This window comes from Thamnophis sirtalis, unplaced genomic scaffold (assembly GCF_051295495.1).
Source record: "Thamnophis sirtalis isolate CommonGarterSnake01/CBP01778 unplaced genomic scaffold, rThaSir2_p1.2 scaffold_3, whole genome shotgun sequence".
Classification (NCBI taxonomy): Eukaryota; Metazoa; Chordata; class Lepidosauria; order Squamata; family Natricidae; genus Thamnophis; species Thamnophis sirtalis.
In genome coordinates, this window is record NW_028261383.1 from 93,893,149 (window position 1) to 93,916,366 (window position 23,218).

General features: G+C 36.8%; 2 protein-coding genes across 2 annotated transcripts in view; both read right to left on the reverse strand.

Moving 5' to 3' along the window:
• PCBD2 (pterin-4 alpha-carbinolamine dehydratase 2) overlaps positions 1 to 16,909 on the reverse strand; it is a 33,334-nt gene extending 16,425 nt beyond the window's left edge. The window contains exons 1-2 of the mRNA XM_014070355.2: positions 16,766 to 16,909; positions 10,007 to 10,138 (exon numbers count right to left, since the gene is read on the reverse strand). Coding sequence (XP_013925830.2) covers positions 10,007 to 10,138; positions 16,766 to 16,876 — 243 coding nt within the window. The 5' untranslated portion in view covers positions 16,877 to 16,909. The remainder of the gene's footprint in view (positions 1 to 10,006; positions 10,139 to 16,765) is intronic.
• Positions 16,910 to 18,418: 1,509 nt separating this feature from the next.
• On the reverse strand, positions 18,419 to 22,896 carry TXNDC15 (thioredoxin domain containing 15). The gene is made up of 5 exons (XM_014070367.2): positions 22,740 to 22,896; positions 21,600 to 22,078; positions 19,804 to 19,967; positions 19,378 to 19,508; positions 18,419 to 18,685 (listed from the first exon to the last, which is right to left on the reverse strand). Exons 1-5 carry the CDS (start codon positions 22,807 to 22,809, stop codon positions 18,489 to 18,491), a joined length of 1,041 nt encoding a protein of 346 aa, XP_013925842.2. The 5' UTR covers positions 22,810 to 22,896; the 3' UTR covers positions 18,419 to 18,488.
• Between the last annotated feature and the right edge of the window lie 322 nt (positions 22,897 to 23,218).

Consider the following 23,218-nt stretch of genomic DNA (forward strand, 5'->3'; position numbering starts at 1 on the left):
TCTTTAATCAATCCTTACTCCTGATGGCTATAGTCCTTACAGTTTTCTTAGCAACTTTTTCAGAACTGAGTTGCCATTACTTTCTTCCTAAGACTGAAAGAAGCCCAAAGTCAACCAGAACTCACAATGTCCCAGTTTCTACCCAGTGCCTTTAATCAGTACACAAAGCTAGTTATCTCTTTAATAAGTAATAGATTTAATCTCACTCAATCTGAAGAAGGTAAGATAACTATAAAAAATATGGAATTCTGATCTAGCGTTATTTAAATACTGCCTGTAAGTAATATCGACACCTGGGAATAAAGCAATGTTTTAATCCAGCTGCTTGCCTATAGCCTGCCATACAGCACAGATTATTTTTCACATGAGTTGAATTCATAATTTTGCATGTAATAATATTTGGGAGGGTAGTTTCATGAGTCATGACTGGGGTTTGTGGCAAAGAAGAAACTGAAACAATGGAACACGTCTTCCTTTGCTACTCCCCTATTCTTAGAAACCTGACAAAATAATTTCATGGTCCTTTAGATAATAATAGATAATACTGTGAGAATGTAAGAATGATCAAAGTTTGTGTGGCTGCCAACTCTATAAGGCAGGGTATAATGAATTCATTGGAGGCGTTCTTTAAAACTATACAGAATTTTTACATGTTACAAAAACATATTTTCTTACTTTGTAGACCATTTTTAGTGAGTGGAAAAAAATTTCTTTGTGAACTTTTAATTTTTAAAAGTTTACTTGTAGATAGATAGTAGTAACATTTGTGTTTCTACAAGTATTTTATACTTGGCTGCTTCTCCTCTCTTTTATGTTTTTTTTATGCTATTTGCTACTCTGAAGACAAGTACTAAACAATCATTTGTATGACTGCATTCAACTGATCGTACCAAACTAATATTATTTTAAACAAGATTAAAACTACAAATGTTGCAATAGTTACAACTTGTAGCAGCCAAAGATTGCTTTGAAAACTTTGATTCCAAATATATTTTAACTTTTATTACCACTGCTTTCTAAAATAAATTGCCTGAGAAATGCCATCTTTCTTAACTTTCTTAAGACAGTAAAGTCATTATCTCCTTTAAATTAATTCACTTGCGATAAAATAATTATTTAACTATCAGGTCATAACAGATCTCTGTTTAGGGCAGGTTTATCCAAAATAATTTGCTTTTGGAATTCAGCTCAAGTAATTTTTTTTAAAAAAAACCAATCTTAGACTATAATTCATTTCCCAGCATGAGATTGTCCCTATCATATACAACCAATCTGTGGCTTAAATCCTTCAAACATTATCAAGCTTATGTGGAATAATTAGCCTAGATCGCTTTCTGAAAAATGGGAGAAATTATAATTGCTGTCTCACAGCTTGCTGAGATGGTACATTGGTCCAGAGGTGGGTTCCTACCAGTTCGCACCTATTCGGTAGAACCGGTTCGTCAAATCTACCGAACCAGTTAGAAGAGGTTCCACCAGTGGACCCGGAAAGCAGGCCACACATACAGAAGAGGTTCCAAAAAATTTTGAAACCCATCACTGGTCCTTGGATATGATTATTCTACACTATCATGCTCATATTTATAAAACTCAGTGCTTCTGTGAAAGGCAAGGATGAATCAGAACATTGCGTGTGTTGAAGTTGTTTTAACGCAAACCAAAGATGCCTTTTAAAAAAACAAGTTTACATCATATTCTTATGCATGCCAGTGCTGTGTGTGAGGTAATTTAAGGTGGTTCTGACAAGTGTCGTTGGCATCTTCATATCCGGTCACATGGGTGACAAGCCACTCCCATCCGGTCACATGAGCAACAAGCCACTCCCACAAAGGAGGCCACACCCACAGAGTATGTTTGAATAACTTTTGAAACCCACCACTGCATTGATCACATCTGGATGTGGACAGAAATGGTACCAGAATCTAGCTGGAGTGTTATTGTTTTTTCACAACAAAATTCTCCTAGTGACGGAACCTACATTCAAAGCTGGATCACTCCAGCACACTAAATCATAATATAGTTTGTTTGGCTTTGCCTTACTTTATCTTGTAAACTCAGCCACTGTAGTTTTGTAATATATAAATAATAGTTTTTCATTCAGTGTGGCAAATGAACATACACAAAAAAAATTAGTAAAAAAAAATAGTGTGAACCTATTTGTGACTATCCTTGAATTGACTGACTGACTGAAATACATTCTAATAAAATTGTTCATAACTAACTTAAATCGTATTATTTTCAGTGGATGTGTTTGCCTATAAGTATGGATGCAACTCAATATTTAATCAATTCATGAAATGTATGTGTTATTTAAGAATAAATAAGACTTTAGATCAAATAAAATAAGCAACCAGGAAAGACAAATTTAGATGAACCCATCACGGTAGGTAGGTAGGTATCTCTCTCAGAATGTTGCTTTGTACAGTCTTTTTAATGTTCTATCTAAATTTAAATGAGATTTTCTATAAAATATGTCCTGAATAATGCAAGGTAAACAGGAGGAAAGTCTGAGAAGCCTTATTTTGAGAAGGTAAGGTGGAAAGAAGCATCTAAACAAAGACATTTGATTTCATTTCACTACCTTTGTAGGTTTTCAATTGGATTCAAAGATACAGGCATTTAGTTCACTAAAACCAATCACTCTTAAGCAACTTATGACTTCTACGCCAATTTTCATGGGACTTAACTATAACTAATTCATTCTCTGTTCTACATATTATCAGTTTGATTACTCAAGCAAAATATTTAAGCTATGGTTCTATCTCTATTGACTAGAAAATAACTGTCTTCAATCCTATCCTAGAGCCAAGGTGGCGCAGTGGTTAAATGCAGCACTGCAGGCTACTGCTAGATCAGCAGGTCAGCGGTTCAAATCTCACCGGCTCAGGGTTGACTCAGCCTTCCATCCTTCCGAGGTGGGTAAAATGAGGACCCAGATTGTTGGGGGCAATATGCTGACTCTCTGTAAACCGCTTAGAGAGGCCTGAAAGGCCTATGAAGCGGTATATAAGTCTACTGCTATCTGAGTAATGTAACTGATAAACAAAAATTTTCATATTTGGAATCTTTAACAAACTGGCTAAACAGCAAATATATTGCATGCTATGCTGTTTCTCTTTTATATCGATGAAATTAAAAATAAAAATAAAAACTATAATTGTTCAGGAATCTAAAAGAGACCTTTTGAGATTCTAAAATATATTTACTGGTAATTGAATAAGTGAATATAATCAATCACATTTATAGCAAGCCATATAAAAACTAACCAATACAAAGGATATCACCAGTTTAAAAAAAAAACGTTATTTTGTAAAGCAAGCAACTACAATTCATCTCTAGTTGTCCCACTTGGATCCTTTTGTAACTGTCAAAGTAGCATTTTCTACAAGGAAATAGAACCAAACCGTAAGTAATAATGCCTCTTAAAAACTGCAAATGGTAGTATTTTATATTTATTTACTACGCTGCTCTATTCCCAGTACCTCTAACCAGCACACAAAGAAAAATATCTAGAAATTAAAATTAACAACAAAACAACACACAAGAGTATGTTAAATGCAATGGCACTAATCAGCAGAGGTGGGTATCAGTTATACTATTTATAGAGACTTTCTCTTCATAATATTAAAAACAAAATCAAGGAACTATAGTTGTAATTCATTAGATTATCTCATAACTATAACTTTAATCGGTCCTCGGTTTCAAGAGGAAAAAAATAATAATACAATCCATCTCACCACCATCACCCCCAATTTTAGACATGTTTATGTTTCTTTGACATAGCAGCAAGTTGTCTTTCTTGGTCTTGCCAAAACAAATATATCGAAACACAAAAGGGCAGGAAACAACAAAAATTGTGAGCTCTAGCAAACATATCTAAGGCTGATTTACAGCTTTCTGAAAACGCCAAATGAAAAAAAAAAACTGCACTTGATCTCCACTGATAAACTGTGGTGCTGCCAGTGGTTTTGCAGAGCAGATGTAACATTTTAGCAAACGTGATTGTTTGTGAAAGAAATAATTTTGATCAAAAACAAAATTGCAGCCAGCAGAAGTTCTGCACTTTGTCATTGTAATCTGCTCTGACAGGAAGCTGTAAGTGGAGATTCCTACCGTGAAAGGAGCAGATGTGAAAGGTCAGCCTTGGCCTGGAACTTCAAAACCGTTAACGTGTAAAACAGTGTGCATTAAAGCCTGAAACAGCTAACCACTGGATTAACGGATGTCCGCTAAGTGGGTTTGATGCTCTTTTTGGCAAGTAATGGTTAATTTTTAAAATAGGTATAATTGTAGTTTTCTCTCTCTCCTTCCCCCGCTCCCTCCCAATATCTTTTTACTGGCCAGAATCCATTTAATTACAAAGTAAGGTTTTGAAATAATGTTTTTAGGAAGAAAGAAAGAAATATCTACATAATCTTTATTAACTTGTTCATGGCAACCATTTCAGAGTAAGTAAAAGGGATGACAGAAAATTACACACAGCATTTGCATTAAAAGATATATCCAAAATATCAGATATTTATTCCAAAGTGCTTATTAAATCTGAAAGACAAAATATTTAACTTTCTTTAAATGCCCAGTTGAGTTGAGATATTGCTGGGAAACAGAGACAATGGAAGTATTATTCAATCTTCCACATAGTGGAAGCAAAGCAGCTGACTATAATGCACAGTAAAGATGGAAAAAACATGGAAGGGTTTTTTCAGACATGGCAGAACTCCAAATTTTAGTTACCGGTAATTAATCAAGACATTTTACAAAGTATTCAGCAGATCAAATTAAGAATAAATGGCTGCCTTCATTCTGCAACTGACTCAACCATATGTGCCTTCTTCTGAATGTAATGAGGAATGGTAAGAAAACTACTGAGATATCTGCAAACTTCTGTTAGAAGCTGAAAGGGGAATTTTAAAATAAATAACTGTTAAATTTCTCTGTTAAATCCAGAACATTAAATCTATCATTCAGATTCCTAATCCTTTAAAACAAACTGAGAATGAAAAACTCTTTCAACAGAAGGACTTTTTCCTCATTTAAACAAAAACAAAATGCCAAGTTCAAAATTACCCCAAATGTCAAAAAGAAGTGGGGTACATAGAATGGAGGTTTTCGGTTCATTTATTCTAATTTCCTGCATTGCTATCAAGTTGTTCTTCTAAAAACCATTGATTTATTTTTACATGAAGCTTGTGAATACTTTAGGCTGCTGATGAGCTTTATGGTAGAATTGCAATTTCATCTTTTTCCAATTATTTTTCAATCATTTATCCTTACTGATTTTCCAAAGGAAACATTTTTTTAAATGGATGCAGCTCTATAAAAAAAACTCTTCAAATTTGATTAATATTTTAATATGTATTTCAATATTAAAATATTAATCAAATTTGAAGAGTTTTTTTTACAAATTAATTAATCTATAACATCTTTATAATGTGTGATTGGTTAAATCAGGTACAAAAGCCTGGTTAACATAAGATAACATAATTATCTTTTAATGTGATTTTATTTGGTTTTGTTTGATGAGAAGAACCATCCCAAGAAAAAAGCCACAATTTATAAACCATTATAAATCAGTTCACTTGTCACACTTAGCAAAAATAAACTGTAAGTCTTAGGGCCATATAAATAGGGTATGAATAAGTCCACATACCACACATAAGATTCAAATCACTGTTGATACAAAACTCTCAAAGGTATCATATGTAAGATAATGTATCTAAGATTAATCTTAAAATAAAGTTTATATCATAACATAATGGTATAAGACAGCAATTTCATCAGGAAGAATAAAAATTGATACATTTGAGTCACATTAAAATTGTACATTATTATTTTTCATCTGTGGCTTTTCCCTCTTTTTATGTTTTGATGGAGTGGCATCACATGGAAATAATCTCTGCTTGGCATGCCTTAGAATCTTGCTGTAGATTTCAAAAAGGTATTTCTAGATCAACTGCACTCTGCATGAATTTTTTCTCAACAACTATCACTTATTAGCCAAGAAAGAATTCACAGAGTTTCCCTTCCCAGTCAGGATTCAAACCCAGGTATGGGATAGAAATGATGCTGGTGGTTTATGCAAATGACACACTTGGATAGGAAGAGTGCAATCCCTTGGCTCCTGCTAAATCTCTGCACAGCTTCCAATTGTGATATCCTGGGTCACCTACAAGGTTAAGATTAGACACACTGTTTTGCCATTGTTTTTACTTCTTCCACAGCAGGCACTTCCAAACAGTGGCAATTGGGGTGGGGGTGGGAGGAGAGACTGAGCCCTGGATATTTCAATGCAGGGTGCTACAGATCTCATTCTTTTCCCTCGTAATGCTCAGCACTTACATGGAGCTGCTGGGAGAGGCATCATCTTTATGCTTGCGATATGCAGTAGTTTATCTCCATTCCAGATCAAGTAGGAGATGAGGCAGAAGTCTCATCTCAGTCAGTGGTGGATTAAGACTTACTGGTGCCCTAAGTACGGACAAATCTCGGTGCCCCTCCTTTGTACATACTGCACAAATCTTCATTGCATTTTTTTTTCTTTCTCAACTTTGTGGTGCCCCCTTTGGACCTGGTGCCCTAAACATGTGCTTAGTCTGCTTAATGGTTAATACACCACTGATCTCAGTGCTTGGAAGTTGTTACTATCTGCTTAAGAAGAAATTAACTCAGGCTTCACACAGCAAGATAGAATGGCTCCTCATTCAAACGTCATCCAATTCCAAGATAATTTGTATTTGGTTAGGACTAAGAATGACGTGAAGGACAAGGGATAACATGATAGCAGTGTTCCAATTATCTAAGAGACTGCCACAAAAAAAGGGGGGGGGAATCAATCTATTCTCCAAAGCACCATAAGGCAAGACAAGAAGCAGTGGATGAAAACTAATCAAGAAAAGAAGCAACCTAGAACTAAGGAGACATTTCCTGATAGTTAGAACAATTAATCAGTGGACCAGCTTGCCTTCAGAAGTTCTGGGTGCTCCATCACAGGAGGTTTTTAAGAAGAGATTGGCCAATCATTTGTCTAAAATGGTATAGGGTCTCTGTCTATAGAGATTCTCAATCATCCAGAATCTGGCTTTTCAAAAAGGAAACTGGACTCCCTTGATTTTTTTTCTTTGAAAACATTTGAATTCTCATCTTCAGAACTTCATCAGCTTCTTTGATGGGAAGCAAAATGGTTTCAAAGGGGGGAAAAAAGAAAGTCCAGTTGCCTTTTGGAGAAGCATCTTTGTGTACAGGGTCTCCTGCTTGAGCAGGGGGTTGGACTAGAAGATCTCCAAGGTCCCTTCCAACTCTTTTGTCTATGGAGATTCTCAGTCATCCAAGTCCAAAAAAGCACCTTTGGGACTTTCAACTCTGTTATTCTATTCTGTTCTGTTCTGGTTCTGGATGTGATGGCATTCCTTCTGCGTACACCTGGAGGTTTTTATGGGTTTACAGTTCCTGCAGGAATAGCAGGTAAAAGCTGCAGAATAGATAGAATATTAAGTTATTGAATGTAGATAATACAGAAAAAAATGTGCATTTTAGATTTACTTTAGTCTTATGAATCTTATAGCTAAATGAGCCAAGGTGGCGCAGTGGGTAGAGTGCAGTACTGCAGCCACTTCAGCTAACTGCTAGCTGCAGTTCGGCGGTTCAAATCTCACTGGCTCAAGGTTGACTCAGCCTTCCATCCTTCCGAGGTGGGTAAAATGAGGACCCAGACTGTGGGGGCAATATGCTGACTCTGTAAACTGCTTAGAGAGGGCTGAAAGCCCTATGAAGTGGTATATAATTCTAACTGCTATTGCTATTGCTAGCTATGAAATGTCAATAGTTAAAAATATATGATTTGCTATCGAGTACATGTTTTACATCATGGCATGAATAAGTGTGAAAGAACATTGATTATCATTTCAGGTTTTTTAAATCATTATTTAAATAATAATTCAGGGTATTTTAAAAGTTATTTTTAAATAATTGCCGATGAAGGCAACAATCTTTTTAAAAATCTACCCTTCCAGAAAGTCCTATTCACTTAAGCATGATTTTCTACAGGTATTATTTACAATTGTTCTGTTTTATTGGGAATCTTTCCCTAAACCTATTATTTTATTGAAAAAGAGCTAGTTGGTGTAATAGTTAAAAGCACCAGACTAAAAATTAGAAGACTCTGAGTTCAAGTCCTACCTTAGGAACGAAGTGTGCTGTATGATTTTGGGCCATTAGCTCTCTCCCAGCTCTAGGAAGGAGGCAGTGAAAAACCAAAATGTTGCAAGAAAACTGAATAGATTTGTCAAGTCAGTTGTCAGGAACCAAGATTGCCTTGAATATTCACATACACATATATGTAACATAATCATAAAAGTTAAGCTGGCAACCTTGGAAAGATGTTCCAATTTTAGATATTAGATGCAGCCCTGATACACATGTAGAGTTTACTTTCTCACTTTTAGATATAAGAGCTTGAAAAGTTTCGCAGAAAGCTAAATCAAGTATTTAACTTGAAGCCTTTATTTAATAAACATAGCAGTTTTGTAAACAGCTTTCAAGTACTCCAGCCAGTCCTGTAATTCTTCAACATGAAGAATTTCTAAATATCCTTGTCTCTTTTATTGCCATTTGGCCAAAATAAACAGGAAGCCCAGCTGATCATACAGCAGAAAAAGGAAACCTCCTAAGAGCATGCAAAAATAAGGAATACCATGTCTTTGACCTTTCAACTATACACTTTATAGTTCCACGTAGAAAAAGCCAAAAGAATATTGTGACAGTGACAGTGAGTGAGTGACAGGCCATTTAATGTCATTCTTGTCTGACTTCGGGGGGTGGGTGCCTTCTTCTTGGTTTTCCAAGTTTTCAGAATTGGTCTGCTAGAGTGTCTCTTAGGATTTGGGAATGTAACTTTGAGCGTAGAATTTTTTTTAATTATGATTTGTATGATTTTTCAACAGGCTTTCTGCTTTGAGCAGGGGGTTGGATTAGAAAAGCCCTCACCCCAAGGTAATGAAGTTATTTTCAAAAGGTAGGCTGTTCAAAATAAACATGAGTGATATGAAGGATATAAATATATAAATAGTAAAATAGTCTTATATCTTTGTGAGATTCCTCATATGCAGAGGTGATGATTCGGCCTACTGATTCGGCCAAACCGGTAGTGCTTTCCAGGCCTGGGTCCTAGGCCCGCCACACCTCCAAACCGATTCTCTAGTGGGGACGACATGTTTTTTTCTCCTTTTTTAAGGTTCTGCACATGCACAGATCTATTTTTGTGCAATTGCACACGTGTGCGTGAACGCACGTGTGCAAAAGTGCACGTGCACCAAGCCAGCAGTAATGCCGGCAGCAACCCACCTCTGCCCATATGATGCCACAATGGTGCCCATAGATACCTCTCAGGGCCAGAGAATTATATTTTATGCATATAGGTAGTCCTCGACTTAAAACAATTCATTTAATGACCATTTAAAGTTACCATGGACAGAAAATAGAGATTTATGTCCATTTTCAACTTACAACCGTTGCAGCATTCCTTTTAAATCCCATGATTAAAATGCAGACACTTGTCAACTGACTCATATTTATGACAGTTGCAACCGGGGTGAAATCAAGTTACCTTCTCTACTGGTTCGCAAATGTGAGCACCTGGGCCAAAATTTCTGACAAGCAAAGTCAATCTTGAAGCTAGTTTCACTTATTAATCATGTTACTAACTTAACAACTGCAGCAATTTTCTTAACAATTGTGGCAAGAAAGGTTATAAACTGGGCAAAAATTCACTTAACAACTGTCTTGCTTAGCAGAGGAAATTTTGGACTCAATTGTCTTATTCAGTACAATGTTCTACGGTCATTTAAACAATGTATCAATTTTCAAGAAAAATCATTTTTAAAGAAAATCATCTTCATCATCAAGCTGTAAAACTTTAAATAACAGGGTCTGGTAGCATATGGGATTTTTCAAGTACAAGGGAGAATCAAGATAAGTGTATTTCCCTTAAATCAAGATTAACGGTATTTACCTGATTAAAGGTTTTGAATACGAATTCTCTGAATATAGCATCTCTTTCAGTGAGCTCAGACCAGCCAGCAGCTTTAAGATCATATAAAGCTTGGTTCCTTTCTTCGGTGCTCAACCAGCTAGATTGTGAAGACTATGATGGCAAAGAAAGAGGAAAAACACATCATAAATCTACATTAAACATACAGATGCTTATTAGATTAAAAAGACCACATTGCATTAATTATTTGCAAACATACTGGTTGTGTCTTCACAAATAGAATTGTACAGGACAGGTTGATACTGCTCCCTCCCTTAAAGTCACATCTGGATTCATTATATTTAGAATATGAAGTCAAGTAGCATCTAAATTAAAATATCTTAGGTAGCATCTTAGGTAGAAAGCAAACATCATTGATACTTGCATTTGAGTAAACATGGTACAAGGTAACTTTGCATTGTCCTAGAGCATAGGAGGTGGCAGCAGATGCTGCTGTATACCGTATTTTTCAGAGTATAAGATACACATTTTTCCCTCAAAAAAGAGGCTGAAAATCGGGGTGCATCTATACACTAAATACAGCATTTTTTGCCTCCAGAAACCCTGCCCCTTCACCAAAATGGCTGTGCATAGCCTTTAGGAAGCTTCCAGGGTGCTCCTGGGGGCTGGGGAAGGCAGAAATGAGCAAAAACGGGCCATTTTTTTGCTTAATTCCTCCCCCCGCAAGCAGCACTAAAGGCTATGCATGCTCTTTTTTTGACAAAAAGGAGGCAGTTTTCACAAAAAAATTTGGTGGGCCCCCCCAGGAGCACTCTACAAGCTTCCTAAAGGATATTCATGCCCTTTTTTAAAAATGGGCCATTTTTGGGAGGCCTGCAGAGTGCAAAAACTTTTTTTTTAATTTGCCTCTTCAAAATCTTGGTGTGTCTTATATTCCAGTGCGTCTTATACTCTAAAAATACAGTAATTAGCAAACATAGTCCACTAGAATTGGATTATGGAGGGGACAGAGAATTGTCCCTTCTCTAGAAACTGTTGTAGGTGAACCCACATAGCTATCTATAGGCATCTGTTTTCCAATTGGACACACTGCTCATCATCCTGCTTTATTTCTCATTTTCTCCTAATCCAGTTTGGAGATATCTACAAATTTAAACTTTTTTTTAATCAGATGCAATGAACAATGCATTTACAATATAAACTGCGAAGATTCTGTTGAACAGTATTAAGAATTCCACAAAACTGTTCCAAGCACTCTCTTAACATTCCCCTTCACATCTTTTAATATGTAACATTTTACTGTATCAATGCAGAGAGTGAAAGAAACAAAAGGTATGATATTTATGTAGTTACCAAGCTCATCTAAATTACATTAAAGTAACCAAAATATTTTTACAATCCCCAAGGCACGTCACATTTTTTGAGCACTAATGTTAGGAAATTGAAAACTGAAAAATTTGACATACCCTAGTTATAGTCTTTATTAACAAGAACAACGATCACAATCCTGTACAGTTATCCAAATCCTTACACCTGGGTGATCCACAAGACACATTTATTGAAGTTAGAATGATGAACAAACTTTGTGCTTTTTAGGTGGCATTCCAATATAAGGGCCCTGCATATTTCTATATAATCACAGATTTTCTTTTTTCCAGAAGCTTGGTGCTAAAACAGCAGATGTTGTTGTCTAAGTGTGAAAACCAGGAATATTGCCAACACATAAAATTTGAAAGAAAAATATATGTAGGTTGAACTGCCATTTTTTTTTCTCAGCTACTGGACAGCTGGAATGGAGTGATTCCTAAAAGCATTCTTTGTACATCCTTGGCAAAAACATTTGCAAAGAATAATTTATTGGCAAAAAGAATATTAAGTATCCTTGCCAGTCATGCAGGATAAAAATATTGATGATAAAAAGACATGCATATCTTCAGGGATGCTTTGTACATGGGATGGAATTATACAGTATCAGAACTCGCAGTCTGCAATTCAACAGAGAAAGAGAGAGGGCCTGCTGGAATTTACTTTTGAATGAAGTAAATAAAACTGTAATGTTAGAAACCAAGGAAAAATAAATCTAAGTTCTTAAATTACACAAGAATATTTTATTCTGAACTGGCTTTTCAAATCAAACTAAACATTTGGGAGGGGGGGAGAAGGATTATGTTATTTAATGTAGCTAAAAATAAAATGATAAAACAAACTAAAATTCATATGCAGCCATAAATTTAAAAATGGTATAAGAAGAATGCCTGGAGTAGTTTGATTTAATATGTATTCTGATTTGTTTTAACATTTCATTTTATATAATTCACTGCCTCCTATCCCATCAATCAATTTCCTCAAAGGAAAAAACTAACAGCACTACTTCAGGACAATCTGGCATTCAAACAAATAAAACATTTCAAATAAATCAATTAAACATCTCAACTTTATGAAATTCAATTGAAACTTCAGATGTACATGTAGTGGACAATTTTTGAAACTCCAGTCCTATGAATTTGAATAATTACATTTGTTATACACAAAGAGCATTTTGTCCACTAGGTGACAGTATATTTCAAATTTAAGTACTTATTCAAGGTGAGGTAAACAAGAAATAATAGAGATGTTATATTATATAGGGAAAAATTAGGATTAATCATGTGGTATATAGTATAACAGAAAAGTAGCAGTTTCAACATAATTATATATCAAGTAAATTATTAATATAAAGTCAGCAAGATACAATATAGAAAAGCTTCATATTATATTTGCAAAGTTAAAATATTCAATTATTTTTACATGATTAAAATATTATAGAATAAAATAATGAAAACAGTAGTAATGCTTTACTATTAAACAAATTAATTGTTTATTAAAAGATGAAAAGATGAGTCATTATCAACAAGCTTAAAGTCTGAAAATGACTAATGAATCATTTCTATTTATTAATCATTAGTATATAACATAAATACTGTTAACATTAGATGCTTCTGAAATATTACTATTTATTTTAAGAAAATAATGCCTATTTATTTATTAAGAGCAAAATACTTCTATTAGGGCATAGGTTTTTTTTTTTGTAGTTTGACTGAATTTAACATATAGCTAGTCCTCAGTTCACGACTGTAATAGAGCCTGCCCATTCGTCAGAAATTGTGACAAGAGTTGCACTATGATCACCTCACTTATGACTCCCCCATCTCTATTCTTGGTCATTAAACAAGCATGCAGGTTGTTATGCAGAGCATGGGGTGTCTCAGAGGCAGCCTGGGAAACCTAGCCCAGGCCTTGGCCCAGGCCCCCCCACGTTGAGGCACCCCATGCTCCATTTCCTGCCTCTCTGGGACCCTGCAGGCCTTGCGCCTGCTTCCTATCCCATAAGGCCTCACATCCATCTCCTCTTTTCGAGGAGGTCTGGCTTGTGAGCTCAAGTTAGGGAAAGAGGGCAGGCTGTTCCCTGCTGATCTGGGTGGCGCAATCCTGGAAGCTGCCACATTGAATTGTGGCCACGACTAGGAAAATAGCCTCCGATTTCTGAACGCTTCCCTAACATGAACAACTTGCCTTCAGAAGTTGTGAATGCCCCAACACTAGAAGTTTTTAAGAAGATGTTGGATAACCATTTGTCTGAAGTGGTTTAGGGTTTCCTGCCTAAGCAGGGGGTTGGACTAGAAGAACTTCAAGGTCCCTTCCAACTCTGTGATTTTATTCTATGAGCATTCTGTGGGATGCTGTGAGGCTTCATTAGGAAAGCAGAACAAGTTGTTCCGCAGTTTGTCCGTTTTCCCTAACTCTAACTCCAACACTCTTAGAAAAGTGGGAAGGATGTAGTGGAGCCCCAGTGGGGAGGTAAACAGTCAGTCATAAGGGGACTCTGCAGCAGCCGTAACTTCAGGACCAGATTCTAAGCAACTTTGGGGAGGGGGGAGTCTGCCCTAACTTCACTAAACAACCAGTAAGTAGAGGACTATCTGTATATAAATAATATCACACACTATCATTTTCAATAAAGGCTAAAAACCAGACAAAATAATGATAATAAATTGTTAAGAATGTAGAGAGAATTTGAAAAGGAAGATATGGCCATTATCTCTTTTAATTCTTCCAGACATGTCGTCTGCATGCCATTTAATATTAACCACTAATTCTACATGAGTAACCGATAATGGAGATAGAATCGATTGGCCCATGGAGCTGTTTTATTTTTCTTGGAGGACTTCAAATGTCTACTTTTATTTACATACCATCTTTAACCAGTTATGTGGTAGGATGCAGTTATAGTCATGAGTCATATATGGTTTTTTGTTAATTGTTGACATTTCAATGTCCACTTACCATTCCTTTTTTATGTTGTACAATTCCCCCTTCCTCTTTAGCAGTTCTTTCCTGGAAAACCATGTCAAACTATTTTGGGTCTATGCTTATTTGAAAGTTTTTTCCTATATATTTTTTGAAGTCGTTAATAAAATATATTTTGCAAAATGTAAAATAAGAAAGCAGATTTCCTTTTTAAGAATAATCTGGTGTATGATATAGAGCAAAATCAAGTTTTTTACAGTTTGAAATATGTAACTCAGATTAGCAGATCAAATAACCCATAAGTCTTCAGAACCACCAATTGCAAGCCTCAGACTCACACTCTGAGAATATATCTAAGAAAATGCATTAGAGATTCTTGATTGTGTACGTTAGCTATTATGTACTATTATTAACAGCTTCCTACATTGCCATTACTACAATGTCTGCTGTTCAATGCATGCCTGAGCTTCATTCTTGAATTTCAACACTAATGCACTACTTGTTTGCCAGCTGAATGAATACACATAGGCTTGGAATCTGTTCCTGAATTCAAGGTTACTTAAAGTAACTATTGGGCCATTAATACACAAAGTGTCATATCGCAACTTCGCCATTTCTATTCAGCTGTTTGGAAAACCAGCTGTGAGCATTCCAGTTAAAATTAATCACATTACTTGATGCACATTCTTCTCAAGATGTCTGATGAAGCAATTACATAAGATGTCTGTGGGTGGGTGCATAAAACAGACAAGGAACAACATACTGAATGAACAAGAAAACCATAATAATTTAGATGAATAAGCAAATTATGTGGCCGCATGTAAGGCTGCATCCATCTTAACACAGAGACCCCCAACCTTTTGAGTGCCAGGGACCAGTTTCATGGAAAGAGTTTTTTTCCACAGACCAGAGGGGGCATGGTCAGGGATGGGTTCCAGATGACACTATTACCGGTTTGCTTGTGTGCACGCTTCATGCGTATGCTTGATGCGTGCTGCAATTAAAATTGTTCTGCACATGCGCAGAACTGAAAAACAAGATGGTAGCCCCAAAGGTGCCGACCAGGAGTGGGGGAGTGGCAGGCCTGGGTCGCTGCCGGTTCCAGGGAACCAGGCCATCAAACAACTACTGGTACGGCCGAACCTGTCTGAATCGGTAGGAACCCACCACTGGGCATGGTTGCGTGTGCTGTCTGTGTCCCACGGACTGGGGGTTGAGAACTCCAATTTAACAGATGGACTTTTAAAGATGTGATTCATAAGAATGCAGACATATAAAGGATACTTTTCAATAATTTTATTCGAAAATATATTCCATTTTTTTAGCACATACTAGATTGCAAATTGTGCGCATTGCCACAGATGCTTACTTGGGAATTAGTTCTGAGTGGGATTTCATTTTGCATAAACAAGCACTAGATCACTATGTAAAAAAAATCTCATTAGTTTCCCAAAGTAGAACAAATTTACAATTGCCTAATATGCTGTTACTATGCATAATTTGCCATAATAAGCAAAGCAATTGGTAGTCCACTTGATTGAAGGAAAACTGACCATCACATATGAGAAACCACAGATATAGGTAATAGTACCTGTAGCACTAGTCTGCTGTTTAGTACAAACCTTTATTAACCCATGTACAAAATCCATAAGGAAAAAAGAACCAATCTGGCTTTTTTTTTAAAAAAAAAATAATAATTTGTAATTTTTTCTGGACTATTTTCCACAAAAACATTCATAGTAAATGTGTTCAATTAAGATGCTCCAATATCTTTTGCTGCAACAAACAATGATTATCCCTATGAAAGCTGTTGCAAGGTCAAATAACCATTTTCCAAGCAGGGAAATATTGGGAGCAGCACAAAAAGACTTTGTGAAGATGGTATTTTTGTCCTCCCTTTTTTTTAATAGGTGAACATACTTAAACTATTAGTATTATGTATTACATTTGTACACTGCTCGCTCCCCACAACTCTGAATCGTTTCACCCGGAGGCATAAGAGCAGAACCTGAAAACCGATCTAAGGATTAAGCTGATAGGGATAATTCTTGAGGGCAACTGAGCTACTACTTCCTGTATTAAGATGTAGGATCCTGATGCCCCGAATCTGAAGCAGTCCCAGCCAGATCCAGGTTTAATGCAAAAGGACTTCCTGTAATGAAAGATCCTTAAATCAGGACGAAAAAGAGAAAGCGCCAATTGCAAACTTGATCTTCGGATTACACGTGCGAGGAACATTTTGAACCTCTCTCCCTTGCAAAAAAAAAAAAGAGCCCAGAGATCCAAATATGGATTTCCCTAAACCTCCCTTGTAAAAGGTTAAAACCGCAGTTAAGAGCTTCAAAGAAAGCAAACCAATCTGAGTAAAGATCAAAGGGCCACGTTTTTTACGTGGACGATCCCGATCCACCCCTCCTCCCCCCCCCCACCCGCCCCCATCTGTCAAATCGTTCCGAGGAGGATTTTTTTCTCCTTTGCTGCTCAGCCGCTCACCATAGCTGAGAAGTTGCTCCGGCTTCCCACAGCCACCAGGCCCCCTCGCAGCAGCTGCAACAGCCTCCCCAACCCTGACCCGCGGGGGCTCAGCATGGCTCGGGCGGGCATCTCCGCCCCCTCCAGCCAGCGCCTGCGCCTGCGCCGCGGCCGCCCCAAAGTGTTCGGCGGCCGCCAGGGGGAGCCTCTCGTCGCGATAACGCGCCAGTGCAGCCCTTTGCTGGAGGGTGCAAATCCATCCTCCCAGGCTGGGTTCCGAAAGTGTGGCGGTTCTCGATTCTCCCCGACGGAAAGCGCTTGACTTGAGCCTTTCCCGGATGCTCGAAATGATCGACTTGGATTCATCTGATCAAGGGCTCCGACCCTTGGATATTCTCAGAGTTGGTCGGGATTGAAAAGCGCCTGCATCCCTTTGGGTCCTTACACTAATTAACGAGGGATCAGCGTTGGCTGATTGGCCATTTATTACTGCAGGCGGCGGCAGCTACAGGTGGCGCGCTTTTACGGAACTTGCAAGGAAAGTTCATAGAAAAAGATTGAAAAGTAGTATTGTCTGAAGCAAGGAAAATATAATTTATCTAGTACTCTTCTGTTTGTACTAAATGCTACAGTATTCTCCGGAGCGTAGAGAGACAGCAATTACTTTTACAAGCAGTCCACCATTCTTTCAGCTCATGATCTGTAAAAATATTCGGCTAGGAGTAAGCAGCAATTTGGTTGTCAAATGTAAGAGGACAATAAGGTATGCCTGTATTATCTCTTCCAGGTCTTGATTCACTTTTGATTCTGTTTTCTATGTCTTGTGTGCATTTGTGGTACTTTATATTAGTCTCTTATGCTGGCTTTCCAATTAAGCTTTTAAAACTTGAAATATTCTACCATGAATGGATTTATTATGATGTAACAGTTCTAAAAATCCAGCTGTATTTAATGCAGCCACAATGCCATAACTATCTATGCAACACATTCTTTTAATTTCTGTTGATTCAAACTCTTACAAACACAAACATCAAAACAAAAATACCATTAAAAAGGCAGTGTCCATGAAATTATACATTTACACCCATACTTAATTTAAATATCACAGTATCGTGCATGAAATTATATTTCCTCTTTTCAACCTACTGTGACATTGTTTTATGTCCTTTTAAAATACTGAACTATGTCTTAGTTTCCAGTATAAATGACATGAAGATTAGGACCTATTAAATGTTTTCTTAATTCTAACCACTTTAATCAAATACTGTGATCAAAGCACAAATATAAAGGTGTCAGTAACTTATATTTATTAAATTGCATTCAATTTTCAAAAAGTGTACCTCATTAAAGCCAAGATGTTTCTAAACCCAATTACCACTTAAATATGTTATTTTCTTTCTACAATCTTACACACCTGCAATTATTTTCAAAGTATGTAAGAACTTATAAAATAGGAAACAAATATATTCACTCTATCAAGATTATCAGGCGTATGTGTGTCTGTGTATTTTTTCATTTCCATTAAAATGGATTCTGCAGAGTATAGATTCTATAGGGTAAAGCTGCCCATCAACATTTAATTAACAACTAGAGTGTTCATTGTTTACATTAAGAAATTTCTTCTGAATCATAATGTGCCATTTTTAATACGCAATAAATGTAACAGGACTCGAGTTCACAAGACATTGAGGAATTCACATGTTTATCAACTTATTCTGAAAGCAGACAGTACTGAAATCACATATCACTCCTGATGCTCCTGATCGTGACCAGGTATTAACCAACGGATGCTCTCTGTCTGAATAGTAGCATACATGATGAAACTGATAAGAAACAATAAAGAAAACAAGAGGAGCCAATCTATTCCTTTACTCTGCGTGCTAGGCAGGGGACCAACATGATCTTCCACGCTCACCATCACATCAGATTTAGGTTGTATACCTGAAATGAAATATCCAATTATTACTTTGATGCAAGGTGAAGCATCGTAAATCATACTTAGCTATTTGCATGTATAAACCTCCATTTTCTATTTTGAAAATAGCATACTAGTTATAATCTGCTAAGACGTTTACTATACTTTAAAATTTATTCACTGAAGTAAAAATATATTTCCAGTAAACTATTAATGTTACATATTTGATTCTTTGTGGGCTACTTTATTTTCATTTCATTTGTTAAGAACTCTTGCAGCTTGTTTTATCTCTTCATATTACCAGGGGAAGGTGACAGATAATAAACAGGCAAACATTCTAGTCTAAAAACATAATAGTGCCAAAAACAATAACTCCTGCTGTTCAGAGGAACTGAAATATATATACATAACCAACATTGACCTTTTATGCCAAAGTATGGTTACATTATCCAAATAAGGCTACTGAAAAGCAAATTACAGGATGTCACGATCCTCGGCTGAACCAAAATCACAAGAAGTAGAATATTATTTGTCTAGCTAAGACTGCTATCTTATTTTGTATTCATCCAAAATCTTAGGTTTTGATCAACCATAAAACTGCTTCCCAGTACCTTCCTAACTGGAGACAAAACAATGTTTGTTCCTGGAAATAGTATTTACTAGAGTTAGATAGTGCTATATCAGGCTATGAATTATCCCGAATCATAGTTCATCTTACCGGTCTGATTAAAAATAAATGCTTTCAGTGTTTCCAGAGTTCTATCTGTATGGTTAAATCTTGCCATTGGCTTAGCGCCTTGAAAAAGGAGGATGTTAGGAACAGCCACAGTTCCAAAGCGAGTTGATAAACTGCAAAGAGTAAAGTAGAAGAATTAATTTTGCTAAACAAATTTCTCATCTAAATTTTAAAAAACTAGTTTTCAGTTATACTTCATTAAACTAGAATCACCATGTAAAACAAAAACAAAACATAATTGAAGGTCCTGGAGTAGGACCAGTAGGGAGCAGTGGATGGTCAGAAAGCATTTTCTGCCCTCGTGTGTCATTATTACTTTATTATATTACATTATTATTATTGTAAACTCACGTTATGAATGTATAAATTAAACGTAACAATTATCATTCAGAAAAGAATAAAATTTACCTGCTATGTTGGGAGGCATCCAAGGCCAAGAAATTTAGTGCTGGGAACACTCGTGGCAGACAATTAAAATGAGGAGCCAAATTGGCAGAAAAACGACACCAAGGGGTATAAAATAAGACCAAGGTGCAGTCACTGCCATTTGGATTTAAAAATTCCATTAAATCCTAAAATAGAGATTAAAATATTAATTTTAAAAAGCAAGTGCTACTCAGAAAAGCAATGAAGTGCCTCTACATAATGGGTGTCAAACTTGATTGTGTCATGGGCCGGATCGTGATGTATTGTGATGGTTTTTGCCTCTGCGGAGCCAGGGTGGGTGTAGCCTGCACGTGACGTATCCAGCCCGTGGGGCGCCAGTTTTACAGGTGTGTTCTACATGAAAGTTCTAACTAGCCATTCTATTATAAAACATGTTTCAAACTTAAACAATAACCATAGTATGTATTATAATTACATGTCATTAAGTCATTGTCAACTTTTAGCGACCACATAGATTTTCTTATGATGACATGTAGAATGAATTTGAGAACTTTAATTTCCTAATTTCAAAAGTAAATATGCATACTAGCCAGCTAGTTTATTAAATAGTTTAAATATCAGTCATTGCATAGTTTCCTGCAAAAACAAAGACACAATCAACCCCATAAAATCCTGTGATAGTTTGATTTTGACAATAGTTTTCAAGAGTAAACACCTAACAGAAAATCCACATTCCTTAAATCCAAATAATGTGATGTATCATAAGTGTGATGTATCAAATTAAACACTATCTAAATCCAATAATGTCACACTGAAGGCAACAAAATGCCTTTGGAATAGCAATCAATATGCAGAACTACTTTGCCTCCAATATTGCAGATAACATTCACTTTTTTATGATACCTCAATTAAGCATTCTATGAAATAAGTACTATCCCTCATAGACATTTTTCTTCTTTACAATTTTAGGATCAATGCATTTCGATATTAAAGTTGACATCAGTTGAAATACCAGTCTTCAGATTTCATGACAAAAAGTTCAGAAAAAAAACAAAATAGAATCCATCTTTATTTTCAGAATCATTTTACATGGTTATACCTCTCAAGTTGCATAGCATTGTGCTCTGTAGATTGCTGACAGTAAGAAAACAATATATGTATGTATATGTGTGTGTGTGTGTGTATATACACACACACACACACACACATACATACATAATTAGTAGGATAAGACTTAGCTCAGTTAACGTGCTTATCCATGTAGGCTAAAAACCCAAGGGCTGCATTCACATAATGCCTTGTGGACTAGTTTTAAAGTTGGTTATTTTTTAGAGACTTGATTAAAAAAAAACAGGTTATGTGGTTAGGTTATTGTTCAATGTTTTATTCAAGCCAAACAGGGATTAATTGAATAACCATTTGTTATGTTATGTGAATTCGACAATCTAGTTCATTAGCTCTTTCTCTTAATAGGAACACTGCTGTTCCATTACATTTGAAAGAAAACCAGATTCGACAGCATGCAAATTAAAGAAGTACTGTAATAGCATAAAGAGACCCATTTTTTTACTCTAGTCCAGTGTTTCTCAACCTGGATCACTTCAAGATGTGTGGACTTCACCTCTAGAATTCCCCAGCCAGCAATGGGGAATTCTAGAAGTTTAAGTCCACACATCTTAAAGCTGCCAGGGTTAAGGAACACAGCTGTAGTCCTATCCAGGCCCTACTTTAGTTGTACCTAAGCAAGACCAATGATGTCAACCCCAATTGCCAATTTTTAGCTTAAGGAGAAATATATCAGAATAGTTATCACTTACTTGTGAAATATTCAAAATCTGTAATGTGAAATTTGTTATTCCTGTAATGTTTCTTTCTTCACAGTTCACTTTTGGGGTTTTCATACCATCGGTGTTATTTGAGTCCTCTGCTGATGAAGGATGCACTGCTTCTAGCACTACTGCTGGATGTACTATTGGCTCTTGTGCATGAGACACTTGCTGAGATACAGATGCCATGTTATTTGTACGGCATTCACCATCTGCTGATGCATCACAAGTACCAGTATCTGCTTCAGAGAGATGTGCCTTTGTGTCGCTTGGAATAACTGACAATACAACATGACGGTCCGCAAGAAGGCTACCACTCATCATAGCATCAGCAATTTCTGCAGTCCTATACTGTACCGATTCTCTGTGTCCATCACTGCTTGAATGGACAGAAGTGCTTTCCAGATTTAATGGTAGGGAAGTTTCACTTAGCTCTTCTGATAGCACGTCAGAAGTTTCATCTGTTTCTGCTGCAAAATATACATGCATACAGGTGTGTACATATAGAAATAGACATCATTTAAAATTTCATGCAGCATAACCACACATCCTTAATTTGTTCAATGTGAGAATCCAGCCATAACTATAATTAACTTACTAATCCTTAATGGTTAAAGCTTTCTCATTTTGTGCCCATCTCTGCTAAATGCATGATTCAACAGCATTTAAATATAGCAAGAGACATCTGATTAGACACTTTCACCTTGCCTTTATTCCCTTTAACACCAGAAATGAAAATATTTATTTCAGGAGAGAGAACAATGCAACCTGAAAACCACGGAAATGCAGAGTGAGCGGAATACATTTTTGCTACCTGGTTCACCCAGATAGCACCCAATGATTAGATAACCATTTGTCTGAAGTAGTGTAAAGTTTCCTGCCTAAGCAAGGGGTTGGACTAGAAGACCTCCAAGGTCCCTTCCAACTCTTCGATTCTATTCTAAACCCCACCCGCGTCCTACTTTGCCTCTCCCCCCCCCCCAGGAAAAAAAAAACACCAGAAAGCCACGACAATCAACCTAACAGGCCGTCAGGGCGACAGGTGCGTCTAAAAGGCAGCTCTTCCTCCACGCTCTTCGCTCCTCCCCCCCCAACCATTCAGCATCGCCATGGCAACCGAACCCTCCTCACCTGCTGCAAGGAAGGCGAGTAGCCAGAGCACCCCGAGGCGCCACCCCCACCCGCGCGAGGCCAAGAACATCCTCGCAAGGGAGGGGGGCCGGCTGCTCTGCCCCGGCCAAAAAAAAAAACACCGGTAAAGCGTCCGGGAAAAAGGACCTAGCCCCCAAATGAGGGCTTCCGGTTGTACTTCCGCTTCCTGTTTTGCAACGCCAAGGGAAAGCATGCGTAAAAGTGCTGGGCTGGCTCTTCTTTTGTCCGCAACCCGGATATTGTAGTCTCGGAGGAACCAAAGGTGAAATTCTACGCCGTTTTTCTCCGCGATGTTTTGGGAGCTCCTGTGCTTCCCCTCCCCGAAGGAATTTTAATAAAAATCACCATCACTTATTTTCCTCGCGAAAAGCGCTTCTTTTCCCAATTAATAATATAATTGCTATGGAGAAACGAATGGCTCGATTTTATAAACCCTGCAGTTAATCTTGTTCCTTATT

Excerpts from the sequence above, each read along its gene's own strand:
- TXNDC15 (XM_014070367.2), bottom strand. The coding sequence starts at position 22,809 with ATGTTCTTGGCCTCGCGCGGGTGGGGGTGGCGCCTCGGGGTGCTCTGG. Across the intron at positions 19,509-19,803 it reads GATGCCTCCCAACATAGCAG|TTTATCAACTCGCTTTGGAA; the intron begins GTAAATTTTATT and ends TACTCTTTGCAG. Across the intron at positions 18,686-19,377 it reads ATTTATTTTTAATCAGACCG|GTATACAACCTAAATCTGAT; the intron begins GTAAGATGAACT and ends ATTTCATTTCAG.